This window comes from Hyperoodon ampullatus, assembly GCF_949752795.1.
Source record: "Hyperoodon ampullatus genome assembly, chromosome: 15".
NCBI classification, from domain to species: domain Eukaryota; kingdom Metazoa; phylum Chordata; class Mammalia; order Artiodactyla; family Ziphiidae; genus Hyperoodon; species Hyperoodon ampullatus.
Genome location: NC_136928.1, coordinates 42,823,872 through 42,840,597, shown reverse-complemented (window position 1 = coordinate 42,840,597; position 16,726 = coordinate 42,823,872). Strand labels below are relative to the sequence as shown.

At 35.6% G+C, this 16,726-nt stretch overlaps 1 protein-coding gene and 1 pseudogene across 6 annotated transcripts in view; one reads left to right on the top strand and one right to left on the bottom strand.

Annotated features, from left to right (window-relative positions):
• The window catches only part of CCDC88A (coiled-coil domain containing 88A), a gene marked incomplete at both ends in the record, with an annotated part of 120,787 nt that overhangs the window by 60,943 nt on the left and 43,118 nt on the right, over positions 1-16,726 (bottom strand). For all 5 annotated transcript variants that reach the window (XM_079720460.1, XM_079720462.1, XM_079720461.1 and 2 more), the window contains 3 exons: positions 6,569-6,741; positions 14,079-14,219; positions 15,921-16,004. In XM_079720460.1, the coding sequence (XP_079576586.1) occupies positions 6,569-6,741; positions 14,079-14,219; positions 15,921-16,004 (398 nt within the window). The remainder of the gene's footprint in view (positions 1-6,568; positions 6,742-14,078; positions 14,220-15,920; positions 16,005-16,726) is intronic.
• On the top strand, positions 10,038-11,771 carry LOC307064760 (sushi repeat-containing protein SRPX-like; annotated as a pseudogene). Its single transcript has 2 exons — positions 10,038-10,047; positions 10,741-11,771. The product of its transcript is annotated as a sushi repeat-containing protein SRPX-like (transcript).

Below are 16,726 nucleotides of genomic sequence, written 5' to 3'. Positions count from 1 at the left end.
TGTAACCAGAAACTACTAGAGCTCATCAACAAATTCAGTAAAGTTGCAGGATACTAAATTAATATACAGAAATCTGTTGAATTTCTACACACTAACATTAAACTATTAGAAAGAGAAATTAAGGAAACAATCCCATTTACCATCACATCAAAAAGAATAAGATATCTAGGAATAAACCTACCAAAGGAGGTAAAGGACCCGTACTCAGAAAACTATAAGACACTGATGAAAGAAACTGAACAACACAAAGAGAAGGAAAGATATACTGTGTTCTTGGATTGGAAGAATTCATACTGTTAAAATGGCCATACTAACCAAGGCAATCTACAGATTCAATGCAAACCCCATCAAAATACCAATGGCATTTTTCACAGAAGTAGAATAAATAATCTCAAAAATTGTATGGAAACACAAAAGACCCAAATAGCCAAAACAGTCGTGAGAAAGAAGAACAGAGATGGAGGAATCACGTGCCCTCACTTCAGGCTACACTACAAAGCTCCAGTAATTAAAAAAGTATGACACTGGCACAAAAACAGACAATAGATCAATGGAACAGAATAGGAAGCCCAGAAATAAACCCACGCATTTATGGTTAATTAATCTACAACAAAGGAGGCAAGAATATACAATGGAGAAAGACAGTCTCTTTAATAAGTTACACTGGGAAAACTGGAGAGCTACATGTAAAATAATTAAATAAGAACATTCTCTAACACCATACACAAAAATAAACTCAAAATGGATTCAGACCTAAATGCAAGACCAGAAACCATAAAACTCCTAGAAGAAAACATAGGCAGAACATTCTCTGAAATAAATCAGAGCAATATTTTTTTGGATCAGTCTCCTAAAGCAAAAGAAATAAAAGCAAAAATTAAAAAATGGGACCTAATTAAACTTAAAACCTTTTTGCACAGCAAAAACAAAAAGACAGGGACTTCCCTGGTGGCAAAGTGGTTAAGAATCCACCTGCCAATGCAGGGTACACGGGTTTGAGCCTTGGTCCAGGAAGATCCCACATGCTGTGGAGCAACTAAGCCTGTGTGCCACAACTACTGAGCCTTTGCTCTAGAGCCCACGAGCCGCAACTTCTGAAGCCCACATGCCTACATCCCGTGCTCCGCAACAAGAGAAGCCACCGCACCACAACGAGGAGTAGCTCCCGCTTGCCACAGCTAGAGAAAGCCCGTGCGCAGCAACGAAGACCCAACGCAGCCAAAAATAAATAAATTAATAAATTAATTAAAAAACAAAACTGAACAAAAAAACCCAAAAAGACAACTTTATTAAATGAATGGGAGAAAATTTTGTAAATGATATGACTGATAAGGGGTTAATATCCAAAATATATAAACAGTTCATACAACTCAACATCAAAAAAGCAAACACCCCAATTAAAAAATGAGCAGAAGACCTGAATAGACATTTTTCCAAAGAGGATATGCAGATGGCCAACAGGCACAATAAAGGATGCTCAACATCGCTAATCATCAGGGAAATGCAAATCAAAACCACAATGAAATACCGCCTTACATCTGTCAGAACGGCTATCATCAAAACAAACACAAATAACAACTGTTGCTGAGGATGTGGAGAAAAGGGTACCCTCATACACTGTTGGTGGGAATGTAAATTGGTGCAGCCACTGTGGAGAACAGTATGGGGGTTTCTCAAAAAACTAAAAATAGAACTACCATATGACCCAGCAATTCCACTCCTGGGTATACATCTGGAAAAAAAAACAACAAAACACTAATTTGAAAAGATACATGCATCTGCTTACATTTTTAAAAAAACCCTAATTTTGAATGGAGAAATATTCCCATTGAGAGAGGAACCATAATTTATTCATTTAAGTGGATTCCAATTTTCACTGTAATGAACAATGTTTTAGCAAATAAAATCATTACACATAAAGCCCTGTATATTTCAGGACAGATTTCTTTTTTTTTTTTTTAAGATTTAGTTTTTAATTTATTTTTGGCCGTTCGGTCTTCATTGCTGCGTGAGGGCTTTCTCTAGTTGTGGCAAGCGGGGGCTACTCTTTATTGCAGTGCGCGGGCTTCTCCTTGTGGTGGATTCTCTTGCTGCGGAGCATGGGCTCTAGGCGCGCGGGCTTCAGTAGTTATGGAACGTGGGCTCTAGAGCGCAGGCTCAGTAGTTGTGGCACAGGGGCTTAGGTGCTCTGCAGCATGTGGGATCTTCCCAGACCAGGGATCAAACCCATGTCCCCTGCATTGGCAGGTGGATTCTTATCCACTGTGCCACCAGGGAAGTCCCCAGGACAGATTTCCAAAAGTACATTACATGTTTAAAGGTCCTTGGTATATACGATGAAATTGCCCTGCAGACAGTTCATTACAAATTTAAAATGCAACTGGCAGAGGATAAAAGAGCCTATATGTGAAACAATTTAACAACTGAATAATGCCATGTTATTGTTCTAATTTGAATTTATTTGAATACTAGGAAAGGCTAATTTTATTTTCTTATGACTGTAACATTAAAATTTCTTCTAATGAAAAGCTATTACATTTTGTGATTTATAAGATATTTTTTACAAATATTTCTTTACAGATTGTTAAATGCTTTTTTAAAAATTAAAAACAAATTTTTATTGTGGTAACATATATATAACATAATATTGCAATTTTAAGTGTACAGTTCAGCAGCATTAGTTACATTTACAATGTTGTTAAACTATCACGACTACCTATTCCCAAAACTTTTTCATCACCCCAAAGAGAAATTCTATACTCATTAAGCAGTAACTCTCCAATCTACATTCTGTCTCTCTCAATATGCCTATTAAAGATATTTCATTTAAGTGGAATTATTCAATATTTGTCCTTTGTACCTGGCTTATCTCACTTAGCAAGTTGTTTCTATGGCTCATCCATGTTGTAGCAGGTAACAAAATTTCATCTTTTATGGCTGAATAATATTCCATTGTGCCTAAAGCACATTTTGTTTATCCATATGTTCATGGCCATTTGGATTGTTTCCACCTTTTGGCTACTGGGAGTAATGCTGCAATGAACATTGGCATACCAGTATCTGTTTGAGTCCCCGTTTTCAATTTTAGGGGGATATACCTAGGTGTGGAATTGCTGGGTCATATAAAAATTCTATAGTTAACTTTTTGAGGAATATTCCAATCCTTTGGGCTTCTCTGGTAGCACAGTGGTTGAGAATCTGCCTGCCAATGCAGGGGATATGGGTTCTATCCCTGGTCCAGGAAGATCCCACATGCCGCGGAGCAACTAAGCCCATGCGCCACAACTACTGAGCCTCTGCTCTAGAGCCAGCGAGCCACAACTACTGAGCTCACGTGATACAACTACTGAAGCCCATGTGCCTAGAGCCCATGCTCCACAACAAGAAAAGCCACCACGATGAGAAGCCCGTGCACCACAACGAAGAGTAGCCCCAGCTCGCCCCAACTAGAGAAAGCCCGCACACAGCAACGAAGATCCAACACAGTCAAAAGTAAATAAATAAAATAAATAATTTTTTAAAAAAACCCTCAAACTATTAAAAAAAATTCCAATGCTTTTAATTTTACTTTTTTAAAAAAGTTTACCTAGGAACTCAATTTAAAAATGGACAAAGGATCTGAATAAACATTTCTCCAAAGAAGATATACAAGTGGCAAATAAGCACATGAAAAGACACTCAACAGGACTTCCCTGGTGGCGCAGGGGTTAAGAATCCACCTGCCAATGCAGGGGACAAGGGTTCGAGCCCTGGCCCAGGAAGAACCCATATGCCGAGGAACAACTAAGCCCATGCGTCACAACTACTGAGCTTGTGCTCTAGAGCCCGCAAGCCACAACTACTGAGCCTGCGTGCCACAACTACTGAAGCCTGAGCGCCTGGAGCCCATGCTCCGCAACAAAAGAAGCCACCACAATGAGAAGACCCCACACTGTAATAAAGGGTAGCCCCCGCTCACCGCAACTAGAGAAAGCCTGTGGGCAGCAACAAAGATCCAATGCAGTCAAAAATAAATAAATAAATTTATTTAAAAAAAAGAAAAAAGACACTCAACATTATTAGTCATCAGGGAACTGGAAGTCAAACCACAATGAGGTATCACTCCACACCCACTAGGATGGCTATAGTCAAAAAGGTGTATAATAACAGGTATTGGTGAGGATATCAAGATGCTGGAGCCCTCATACATTGCTGGTGGGGATGTAAAATGGTGCAGCCAAATAGATTGACAGTTCCTCAAAAGGTTAAACATAGAGCTACTATATGACCCAGCATTTCCACTTCTCAGTAAATACCCAAGAGAAATGAAAATATATGTATACACAAAAATGTGTACATGAATGTTCATAGGAGCATTATTTAAACAGCCAAAAAGTAGAAACAATCCAAATGTCCATCAACTCATAAATGAGTAACCAAAATGTGGTATATCCATGTGAGAGAATATTATTCAACCATAAAAAGGAATGAAGTACTGCTATATGGTACAACATGGATGAACCCCGACAACATTATGCTAAGTGAGAGAAGCCAGTCACAAAAGGCCACATAATATGTGAATCTATTTATATGAAATGCCCAGAATAGGCAGATCTATAGAACTAGAAAGTGTATTAGTGGTTTTGAGGAGCCGAGGGCAAAGAGGGATGGAGAGTGACTGTTGATGGGTATGGAGTTTCCTTTTGGGGTGATGAAAATGTCTTGAAATTAGACAGCATGTGATGGTTGCAGAATTCTAAACAGACTAAAAATCACTGAATTGTACACTTTAAAAGGATACACTTCCTGATATATGAACTATATCTCAATAAAGCTGTTTTTTAAAAAAAGAATTTGTGAGAGAAAAACTCTTTGAAAATATGGGATCCATGGAGACAGAGAGTATTATTAAAGGAAGCCTTTGATAGTGGTAACTACCGCTTAGAAGTGAAATTTATAAGGAATTACTTCTTGTTCTATCCAAATTGCAAATTATACTTTTACTCTGTATGTTAATAAATCCAAAGCAATTATATTATGATGTACCACCCACAAGTATGGTGTTAGTTAATTTGCATGTTCTCATTACAATTATTTATTTCCATTAGGTATAAGGCAACCCGAACAAAATTCATCCACCATGATTCCATACTTCATCATTTTAGTACAGATCTATCCCAGCAAAAACACTTAAAACAAATGTTAATAGAAGAAATCTATGAAGGGACACATTTTCAAAGGACAACAAAGATATGAGATGGTATTTGATGTAATGCTAGTTACTGGGAATACTTGCTATATCTAGCATATTTATTTACTCATTAAAACTATTCATTTATATTTTCCAATCAGTGTATGAGACCAAATTTTTCTAATGTCTCTAAGTTGTTTGGAATTTTAATGCCCAAGTAAATTTTATTTTAAAATCAAATTCTAATATAGTGCAAAATGTTAAATGAATTCACAGCCATCACTGCAGTTCTAATTGCATGCTTTATCTAAAGACTGGAGAAGATTGTGCTAAATTATACGGAACCAACTAGTGTTCACTGTTTAGGCTATCCATTAACTGCCAGTCAAACTAATAACAGCAATCTCTTCCCTAATTTTCATGGTGCAGCTGTTTATAGAATATCCTGGGCGTGTTCACTTCAGTAGATACATAATAATGCAGACATTCACAATGAAAGCTGTATTTTTTGTTTTCAAATTTTCCTATGGACTGTACATTTTTTCTACCTTGCATATTCAACCACTTTCTTAAACTAACTGCTTTAAACAATCAGTAAATAAACTTAATTGCTATATTGTGGTTTTAAATTTAAAATCTACACTCCGAAGCCCAAATTCCAGGAAGACAAACCAAAAAAAAAAAAGGAAAGAAAGAAGAAAAAAAGCCTAAAATACAAAACTCCTTTGTTTTTTTTAAACTGCAATATAGAAAATCTCCAGCAGAGACTGGTTATTTCTTTCCATGTGATTTACCAAGGAATGCCTATGTGACATTTATACTGACTTTCCTGTAATGATCTTTGAAAGTTAAATAGATATTAATTTCATCAGCACTAACCAACCAGAATATTTACCATTTCTAAGTATTGATACATGACTCAGGCATTTCAATTACTCAATGCAGAAGATACACAAAATTATTTTTTTGTAATACTGTATACCAAAAATTCAGTTTTTTAGAATATTAATTTTAAAAAAGCTAAACTTATTGATCTGTATCAGTGGTTGTCAGTATTTTGGGTTTCAAGAAATGAAAAAATTAAAAAATTAAGCAGACCTCAATTTGCCAAGGAAAAACATTATTTTATAAAAGAAAGGACATCCTAACACTAGAAAAATAGGGCATGCTTTAAACTGATACAGAATAAAAGGCATCCTTTAAATTGATAAGATTTAGCATTAAGAAAACCTTATGTCAGTCTCCTTATTTTTCTCACTTTGGCAAATACTACCAAAAACCTTGACACAGCCTAGCAACTGGGAACCACGCGTCTATATTCCATAAGCCTAAAAACATTGTTTAGATCACCTTTGCAACTATATAAATTCAATGAGCCTTGAAAAAGCAACAACTTACAATTCCTGCCTAAGCCTTCTTATCTTGGCCTTAGCATCTGCCAGTTCCACTGACAGATGTTGTCGACTTTCTGTTCGCTTCATGCCTGGAGAACCACAAGGTGACTGTGCAGATGAAGAGGCATGGGGTGGAAAATGAAGACCATCCCGCTCTTCAGAGAGTTCAACGATAGTCTAAGGAAATAGAGAAATAAATCACAGAATCACTTTTAGTATTTTACATATCAGAGAACCAAACACATCAAAACTAGTCACTAAGTCTAAGTATTATACTGCAACATCAAAAAAGAATTCATTGGTCAAAAATAACTTTGCCATATTTAGCTGTCATTTTTTAAAGTTTTATTCAACAGTAGATGGATGAGCTATTTAGTAGATAACACAAGAACAAGACTTAATATTTCTTTCCCTTCCCAGTGTTTTAACAAAAAAAAAGTAAATTGTGGTAAAATAAGAACAGATAGTCAGTCACAAAGCACCGAGCTGATCTCCCTGTGCTATGCGGCTGCTTCCCACTAGCTATCTACCTCACGTTTGGTAGTGTATATATGTCCATGCCTCTCTCTCACTTTGTCACAGCTTACCCTTCCCCCTCCCCATATCCTCAAGTCCATTCTCAAGTAGGTGGGATAGGGAGGGTGGGAGGGAGGGAGACACAAGAGGGAAGGGATATGGGAACAGATGTATGTGTATAACTGATTCAAGTTGTTATAAAGCAGAAACTAATTAAAAAAAAATAACAGATAGCAACTGTTGGAAAGGCATAAGAGACTTGCTGACATAGTAAAGAAATTAACTCGAGTGATGTGTCTATAATTGTGCTGTCCAACATGGTAACCAGTAGCACAAGTGGCTAATCTCAAATTTAAAGAGTTAAAAATACAGTTCCTTAGTCACATTAGCCACATTTCAAGAGCACAACAGCCACAAGTAGCTAGTGGTTACCGCACTGGACAGTGCAGAATTACAATCTTGCCATTCTTGCAGAATTGGACAACACTGCTCTAGAATTGTAAATAGAAACCTCAGAGGGACCTAAAAAAACCTCAGAAGTTTAGTTCAACCTCTTAATTCTGCAGCTAAGGTAACTGAGGCACAGAGATTGATTTGCCCATCATCTCACAACTAGCTCATAGCAATGCCAAGACTCCAGACCAGTCTCTTCACTCCATATCCTATGCTTTCTCTCACAATACTAGTTCTAATCTGCTTCCCATCTCAAAGCTTAACTTTATTCCTTTCTCTAGAGACCCACCATGTGACACAAATCTTCTATTTATCCTAAATCTGAACTTTAAGGGCTATTTAACCTACATGTATCTCACTCAATCATATTCCTCCATTCCCCTAATTTTCCTCTAATTAGAAAATTCTCTTATTCTAAACCAATTTCTCAGATTTTCTTTCAAACTTCCCAGGCAAACAGAAATTGTCTTTGGTAGACATTTCATCTGTCCTTCTGCTCCAGATGGAATGGGTAGAGTTACACCTTAGGCACATGAAATCACCATCCTCACTTTGTCTCTCATCACCAAGTCTTACAATACCCTCATTGAATCATTACTTTCCTTCTTCTTTTTTTAAACCACCCATCAGAATTCATTTCTTTATCCTTGCGATACATTTGAGCACCCAAATCAAGGTCTGTCCAACTACTGTTTTCACAGATTCCAGTATTCCTACTGATAAACCTCAGAATATGACCTCCCAGTTCCCTTTCTCTCTACAACTCCACGTCCACTTCCAATCCAATACATACAGGCTTCTCCAGTGAAAGAACCATTCCTCTCTTGCGCCATATCACCATTCCTATGCCTGAACCTCTAATCACTCAATTCCCCCTTTTTGCCCAGTCAAGTAGATCATTCTTGGCTACTCTAGAGTTTCTACTCAGCCTGGAACTACAATTAGGCTGTTAAATGTCACCCTTACTTTCTAATTTAACACCACCATGCCATTCTTTGACTATGGCTCACTCTTTGAGGAAAAAACAAAAGGGAACTAATATTTATAGAACCCCTAGCTAGGGGATTTTCCAACAAGATCTTATCCAATACTATAATTGGCAATAGAGGCTTTACATCTATCTTAGACATAAGGAAACTGAGGTGCATATAGACTAAATAACTTAACCAAAGTTACACATCTAATGGTTAAGTATAACAGGAGTTCAAATTCAAGTCTGACTCAAACACTATGTCATTTTCCTTACCTACCATCAGTTTTTCTATTTCTGCTCCAAGGTGATAAAGAACTCTAAAAAACAAAACATACCAAAAAATATATACAGCCCTACTATAGAAATTGCCATCCACTTTCAATTAAGCTCTTTCCAATGCCCATCAATTCTTTTATTGAAAATCTTGATGATTTCCTGTCAAAATTTCCCCACAATGGCTGTTGTAAATATATTCCCTTTTCTCTACATAAGCCTCCAACTACAAACTGCTATCATCACTTCCAACAAATGACCCCTTCTCCAACTTGTCAAAGAAACAAAACCACCTGTGATAAACTCCTCCGTTTTTATGCATCTCTTATTCCCAACATATATTCCTTACTTCCATAACATTTTCAATTTCTCTCTTCCTATTGGTTTTTTCTCCTTGTTCTTCAAAGACACACAAGTTTCTACTATCTAAGGGGAAAAAAAATCACATTTTTCCTTTACTATCCTTCTACTATATCTCTTTCAGTGCTACTTTTTGAAGGGTGGTTTGTTCACTGACATTACTTCATCTTGTCCATCTACCCAGTATGTCCAGCCCAACTTCCCTGTCTCTGTGAACAGTGTTACTAATTTCCATAGTAGCCCAAGCTCAAACTTCACAGAATCAACTTTTATCTGTATATTTTCTTACTGTCTCAATTTTCTTTAATCTTGTTTTCTAACATCTCCTGTCTTTAACAATAACCCCTGCACACAGTATTAACTAAATATCTCTTTCATGCACAAACTAGAACTTAATTTTATGCTACCTTACAATTTTTCATTTACAATGTTTTTTTTTTAATAAACCAGATATAATCTTTCTTATGCTACCTTGGTATCCCTGATGTTATCCACCATAGTAGTGTGCACAAAAAGAGCTGCTCAAAAATATTTAACTGAATGATTCACAAAACAGAAAACTCAAGAAAAGTACTGAAGACACATATTATGTTTGAAATTAGCAGGTGGTGAAATTAAAGTATCAAGAACTTCCAGATGCCAACAAACAGAGCACAAAAGATCTATGGGCTGCAAAATATTTTTTAAAAAGAAAGAAACCTGGTATTGAGAAATAAGAGTATCCAGAGGTATTTTCCATTAAAGATTATGTAGACATTTTGACTTTTCTCTAATAGTGGTAGTTTCTTGATCTCAAGAACTCCAAACATTTTCAAAAAATCTGACAGGAAATGTTGTTAAGGCATACCTTTAATTTCTAAAGCCTTCTCTGATTCTTCCGATCCTAGGCATTCCACTAATGGTTGCAAGTAATATTTTCCTTCTTTAAATTCCAATAGTATTTTTTTAGATATATGTGTCTTTTTTGGTACTTGTCACTTTCAAATTTTTATTACAGTTAATTTGTTTATTAAAATAATTTCCCTATTAGATTGTAACAATCTTTGGTTCTTTTTTGAAAGTCTGTCAGTTTGTTGCTTCCACATACTCTAGCACAAGATCTTGCAAAAAGCAGGTATTTATTAATATATGTTGAAGAATGAACATAAAAAGATACAATGCTAAAAAAATTCTGGTGACAGTAATTCTACTTATAGAACTCATCATTAAGGAAAAGAATCAGAGATGTGCTCAGCACAATCACAGATTTAGGCAAAGGTGTTACAAAGGTTAGGGACACAAGCGTTGGAGTTAGAATGGACAAGTTACCTAACTTCTCTGAACTTGAGAATCTTCATCTATAAAATGGGGTTATTGCGCAGACTTACTAAGATAGTATACAATAAACTTATAACACAAAGCTTGGCATAAACAGTGACGATAAATATTTGGTTTTTGGTAAAGGGAGAGGACTGAAGAGATTCTTGTTTCATAGCATTAAGAACAAAAAAATGAAGAGTAATTAAAAACAGGGTGAACAAATTATATTTTCTAGATCGAAGTGAAACAATTATTACAAAAGATAAATAAAAACAGAAAAAAGGGTTCTCTGTTCTGACAAGGTGGAGCATCCCCTGTGGATAGCCTGTGGCTCCCAATTCTTGCCATGCCAGCAAGTGGAGGATTTAAGTGCTTTAGATGCCCACTTCAACTCCCAGTGTGAGTACTACCGGTCGCCAGGATACACACTGAAATGGGAGCGGACAACAAAGCCTGGAGTGGCCGACCAGCCTGTGATGATATGGAATCTCCCAGAATCAAGTGCCCAAGTACGAAAGAACACATTTCTGATCCTAATAAGCTGACAGTCCTCAGTGTCCCGGGAGATACTCGAGGGAAGAGACACAGCAAACAACATTCTACTGATGTTATTCTAAAAGCCCTCCCCCCCAGACTCAAATTTTCCTGAAGGAGATCACAAGATACAGTACACAGTCTATGACAGAGCTGAGAACAAGGGGATCTGCAAATTTCGAGTTAAAGTAAGAGTCAGATGCTGCGACAAAATTCAACGTCCCAGGGAACAGTTACATGAAATGTCTAGCAGCAATAGTTATGGAGCCACTTGCAAGTTGTCCTGCATTGGTGGCCACAAGCCACAGGGTAGCCCTGCCTGAGTTTGTCAATTCAATCTGGCTTGGTCTGGCATGGAGCCCACCTGTGCAACCATGAATATCAATGTGGGCATCAGAACAGCAGTCTTATGACTTCTGGATCAGTTTTATGAGAAAAGGAGACTCCTCATTGTGTCCAGACCCATAGCCCCAAATCTCTACTGGCTGCAGCAAGAAATGCTACAGCAAGCACAGTGTGACCTGGATCTTCAACACATCATCTTGTGCTGGCAGGCATGTTCCCGACCCTTACCGGCAGGATAGGAACAAAGATTATGCCTCCAGCACTAGCTCTGCAGTCCAGGCAGAATCCCATTCTATTCTTCACTATGGTGCTAGCGGATAAGCACAGCATGGACAAGGAGCGCTATGTCTCCCTGGTGATGCCTGTGGCCCTTTTCAGCCTGACTGACACTTTCCCCTTGGGAAAAGAGGAGATGGTCCTGCAAGCTGAAGTGGGCCAGACCTGTAACACCTGATGGGATGGCTCCTCTCTCCACAATTTTCTTTCTACATAGCACTGTGTACACAGAAAGGCCTTAAAAATATCTTTTTTTTTTTTTTTTTTTTTTTTTGCGGTAGGCAGGCCTCTCACTGTTGTGGCCTCTCCCCTTGCGGAGCACAGGCTCCGGAGCACAGGCTCAGTGGCCATGGCTCACGGGCCCAGCCGCTCCGCGGCATGTGGGATCTTCCCAGACCGGGACACGAACCCGTGTCCCCTGCATCGGCAGGCGGACTCTCAACCACTGCGCCACCAGGGAAGCCCTAAAAATATCTTTGATGTACAGATTTTTATTTGTTATTTTTAAAGTCTATTTTATTGTAAGCTTTCTCTGCACTTAAAAATTAGCACCAAGCTATCTGTACTTTGAAGTGCTCCAAAAAATATGAATGTGATATTTACTCTTTCTCTCTTTACTCAATCATGGCTAGTTAATTTTGTGGAGAAATTAGAAACCACAGCCATAAACATTGCTCTCAATATGCTATTCAGTGTGATACATAACTTTCTCCTATTTTGTTTTTTTATATAAAATTAATTAATAAAATATTTTGGAAGAAACAAGCAGAAAAAAGTTAAAGAGAAAATGTTAATAAGAACTTGTTTCAATCCAATTGAATGATACCGAATTATTATATTTACATACTGTATTTACATGTGTCTAATATTTTTCACAATTATTTTTAATTATCTTTTCTAACTAGTCCACTGTTGATCCAAATTGAAGTTTTTTTTTCCCCCAGAGAAGTGAGTTTAAACCAGCTAGAAACTTGTTTTCCAAATACCTGAGGCAGGAGAATGTGACTACATTCTCCTGCCTCAGGTATTTAGAAAACATTTTTTTCCTTGTTAGAAAAACAAATTCAACTAAAATGCTTAATCAGGCAGGATAACAGATTTTTAAACGGTTTTTCAAACAATCATGCTATATAGTGTTTCACATTCCTTTTAGTTTTGACACAAATCATGTAATGACAAGTATTTTGTTTATATTTCTCCAAAATAACATCCTCCTTCACTCCATATTAATTATTTCATGTAAGTGAGATCAAACAATTTTTACATATCCATCAGTCATATGAAACCAAAGTACAGATTTTTAGAAGTAATTCCTAAGAAGCTGGAAGACATCTTTTCAAAATACCTTTAATATCTTGAAACGCAAATAGAGAAATGTTATAGAAAATGGATAAAACAGTAAAAAGACACTAACATAAAAAAAAAGATATAGCATATGGTTCAAAATATGGTTCAGATTGAAAATAAAGTGATCTAAATATCTCAGGGTAAGGATGGTATATACTAGGGATGTTGTGCAACTCACTCCTCTCTTCCTTTGGTCTCACTGTCTTAGATTTTTGTAAAAATTTAGTTGTTGCTCTAAAATATTTACTTCCTGTATTTTCTTCTCTTTTAATGCCTTAAGAAAAACTGAAAATTCCCATCAGAAATGAATATATTTTATAGTGACGTGGAAGTTTTTTGTTCCAAAAAAATCTTTAGAAATTTCTCCTACGTAGTCTTTCATTAGTCCCGAGAGTAATCAAATTCTCTATAAATAAGCTCAAATCGTCTCTCTCATGTAAATGGAGCAAATAATCAAAGTTTTACATTCTCCAGAATGACAGAGTACTTTGGTCTGCTATTAAGAAAATATTACTCACCATCACATGCAGTAATGTCTAGACTCCTTTAAAAATTATAAGCTGCCTTCAGAGAGTGCAGGCAAAAAATCTGGTGCAATTTTACACTTTTTAAAAACCAAAGTACTCTCTTAAAAGAGTTTATAATAATTCTCTTTTCTAAAACCACATCTCATTATACTGACTATAAAAATTTGAGACCTTTTGTGGGACATTTTATTCAGAATACCTGTTATTCTCCTTTTATTAACACTTATTTTTCCAATCTCAAAATGTGGCAATAAAACTACAAAATTAACCTTAAGCAAATTCTTCTACCTTGAAAAGGCAATGATTTTTCCACTTACATCAATGATATTTTTAGTTTCATACTTTTGTACTGTTGCCAGAACTATGGGGATGAGTTAAAAAACACAAGAACAAAATCAGAGCAATTTAAAAGGAAGGAGAAAAGAAAACCTAATTGCAATGTGTTTACTAGCAATTTGGGGCTCTTATGCAGCCTTTCTGGTTCCTGTGTTGCACAAAAGACATATAGTACTTTATTACCTGTCCCTAAGAAACAAAGTACCAATTCTGAAAAACCTCTGAAGTTTTTTGGAAAGTAAACTTTCCTAATATACTAAAAGAAATTTACAAACCTCCGAATGCTCATCTCTCTCATCTATAAGTCTTTTTAGATGCAATACCATGTTTTTCAAGAGTGGTTCTATTTCCTCCTGAGACATGTCAGTCACTTCCATCCATTGTAGATCAAACACATTTTCCTGATTATGGGTGACCTTTAGAGAGCAACCAAAGTAAACAATTTTTTAAATGGCTAATACTTAAAAATATATTTAATTTTAGTATAATATTAGCTTAAATACTACATATCCCATATAATAAAAATATGAAAAGCAAATATGATATCTTGAAATTAATGAATGATGAAAAGGCTTCTACTAAAAATTATTTTTACTAAATGTAATCTTTAAGTGATTTTAGTCAACTAAAAAATAAGATATTTAATTTCTTTAATTTCTTTTTTTTTTTTTTTTTTTGGGCCACACTGTGCAGCACGTGGGATCTTCTTTCCCCAACCAGGGATCAAACCTGCACCCCACCCTGCATTGGGAGCACGGAGTCTTAACTACTGGACCACCAGGGAAGTCCCCAAAATAAAATATTTAATTCAAGGCATTCTTAAGGGAAGGTAATACTAATAGGTCTGATAACTGCTTTAACAAACTCAATTAATCTTTTCCTTAGATAAGACTAAGTTTATTGTACTTGCATTCAAAAGCAAAAGTTTTAATCCTGTAGGATATAGGTTATTGCACTTTTATACTTGAAAAGCTAAGTCTTTATAGATTCTGAAGAAGACACTGTCATAGAACCTTAGGAGAAAAGGACGCCCAGTATAAAGAGTTTTAAAAGAATGGAAAAGTTATATAAGTGAAATACTTATTTCTTATTTTGCTTTATTTCTAATTTTGCTTTAACTTTCACAATAAACAGCAAAAATAACACTTTCAAGAATGGTGGCAAAGTTAGTAACTTGCAGTACTCAGCATTTATTCAAAATCAAATACAAATCACAAAGCTAAGAGAAACATATATATGTATGTATAAAGGGAAACTACCAACAAAACTGTATCTTGTAGACTACTAATACGCTTACTGCTGACAATATTACTGACCAGAAAGCGGGGCTCTTTGAATATTAACTAAGAGAAAAGATGATATATGGAACACAAAGTCATTTAAATAGAGAATATTTAAACACAACAATTCTCACTATTTAAAACTCTCTCCCTTTCCTTAGTCCTCTTTCTAATCAGCATGTAAAATTTAACATGCTGTAGTTCTAAAAACTCTAAAGTACACAAGATTAAAAGCCCAAGACTAGATAGATGCAGAAATAGCAGCTTTTAAAAACAATCTTAACAAATAAATATTAGCTTCAATTATTTGACATTGTACACTATGTCCTCCATTTAGGTTTTTATATGGATGTTATAAATCACTAATGTGTTTATAATTCAAGTAATATCTTCAGTAGAAATTATGCTGTGCCCATTCACTAAAAAAAAAAAAAAATCACTGGAATGACATAATACTAATAGGTTAGTATTATCATCTTACCTCACTTTAGTTTTGAATTACAGGCAGTGATCCACTTTGTGCTGCTTCCATTTACTATACTATTCATGCTGTGATGTCTAACAAAGAAATATACATTCCTCAAATAGCACTTTCTGCCTATATCCCTATGGATAAAGGCAACAGTACATCTGTAGTCAGCACTGTGCCATGTAGAAGATAATTCATTTAAGAAACTATGTCTAAAGAAAATAAGATAATTTTTCTAAAAGCAGAGTTCATCTATAATTGACTTTGATTTATTCTTGCTTAATCCATGACTGTATTTGGGGAGACATACAAATAAAACATACCACAAGCTTCATAAAAAAATATAAAAATTGTATACAGATTATTACCTCTTGAATATGTGCGGCAACTGCTGCTTTTGTATCAAAATCTAAACCTTGAATTCTTTCAATAAATTCTTCTTTTTTCTGACACTAAGAGAAACGAATAAACCAATCATTCATACTTTATAGCGTATAGTTGTTAATACGTTGTAAATAACCAAAAATTCATTAGGCTAAAAAGCTTGGCTACATTTTGAACAGCACAATGAGGGTTTTGTTTTGCATTTAAATGATCTCTAATATACTTACCTAATAAAAAGATAACAATTTAGAAATATTTATTTAAAAAGCAACATTGAAAATCCATACCATTTTTACACTGAAAAGTTGTAAGTTCTAAAGCGGGTAACCATTACACAAACCATCTAAGGTCAGTACAATATAATTAGGCTAACTTTACAAACAGAGAAGTAAAGAATCAAGAACTTGTTTCAGAGAGGATAAGTTACTTGCCAAAAAACACAGTGAGTCAGTGGCAGAATTCGGAATACAGCCAAAATGCTCAGTCAGTCTTTGCCTATCATCAAACAACACAGCCCTTTTTCTTGGAAAAAAAATTTTAAGCAATTTTTACTTCAGGCTTACAATTCATTCTCACATCTTCATCCTATCAATCTCAATAAAAGAAACCTACTTTTGTGGCCCAGTTCAACACATATAAGGTAATACAATAAATATTTGGTGTGTTTCTAACACAAAGTTACCAGGGGAAAAATTTAAGAATGTATATACAAGTACACATGTATCAAGTAGAATAAAGGCAGCAATTATTTATTGTGTACCTTTTAAAAACTTTATATAAACTAAAAATA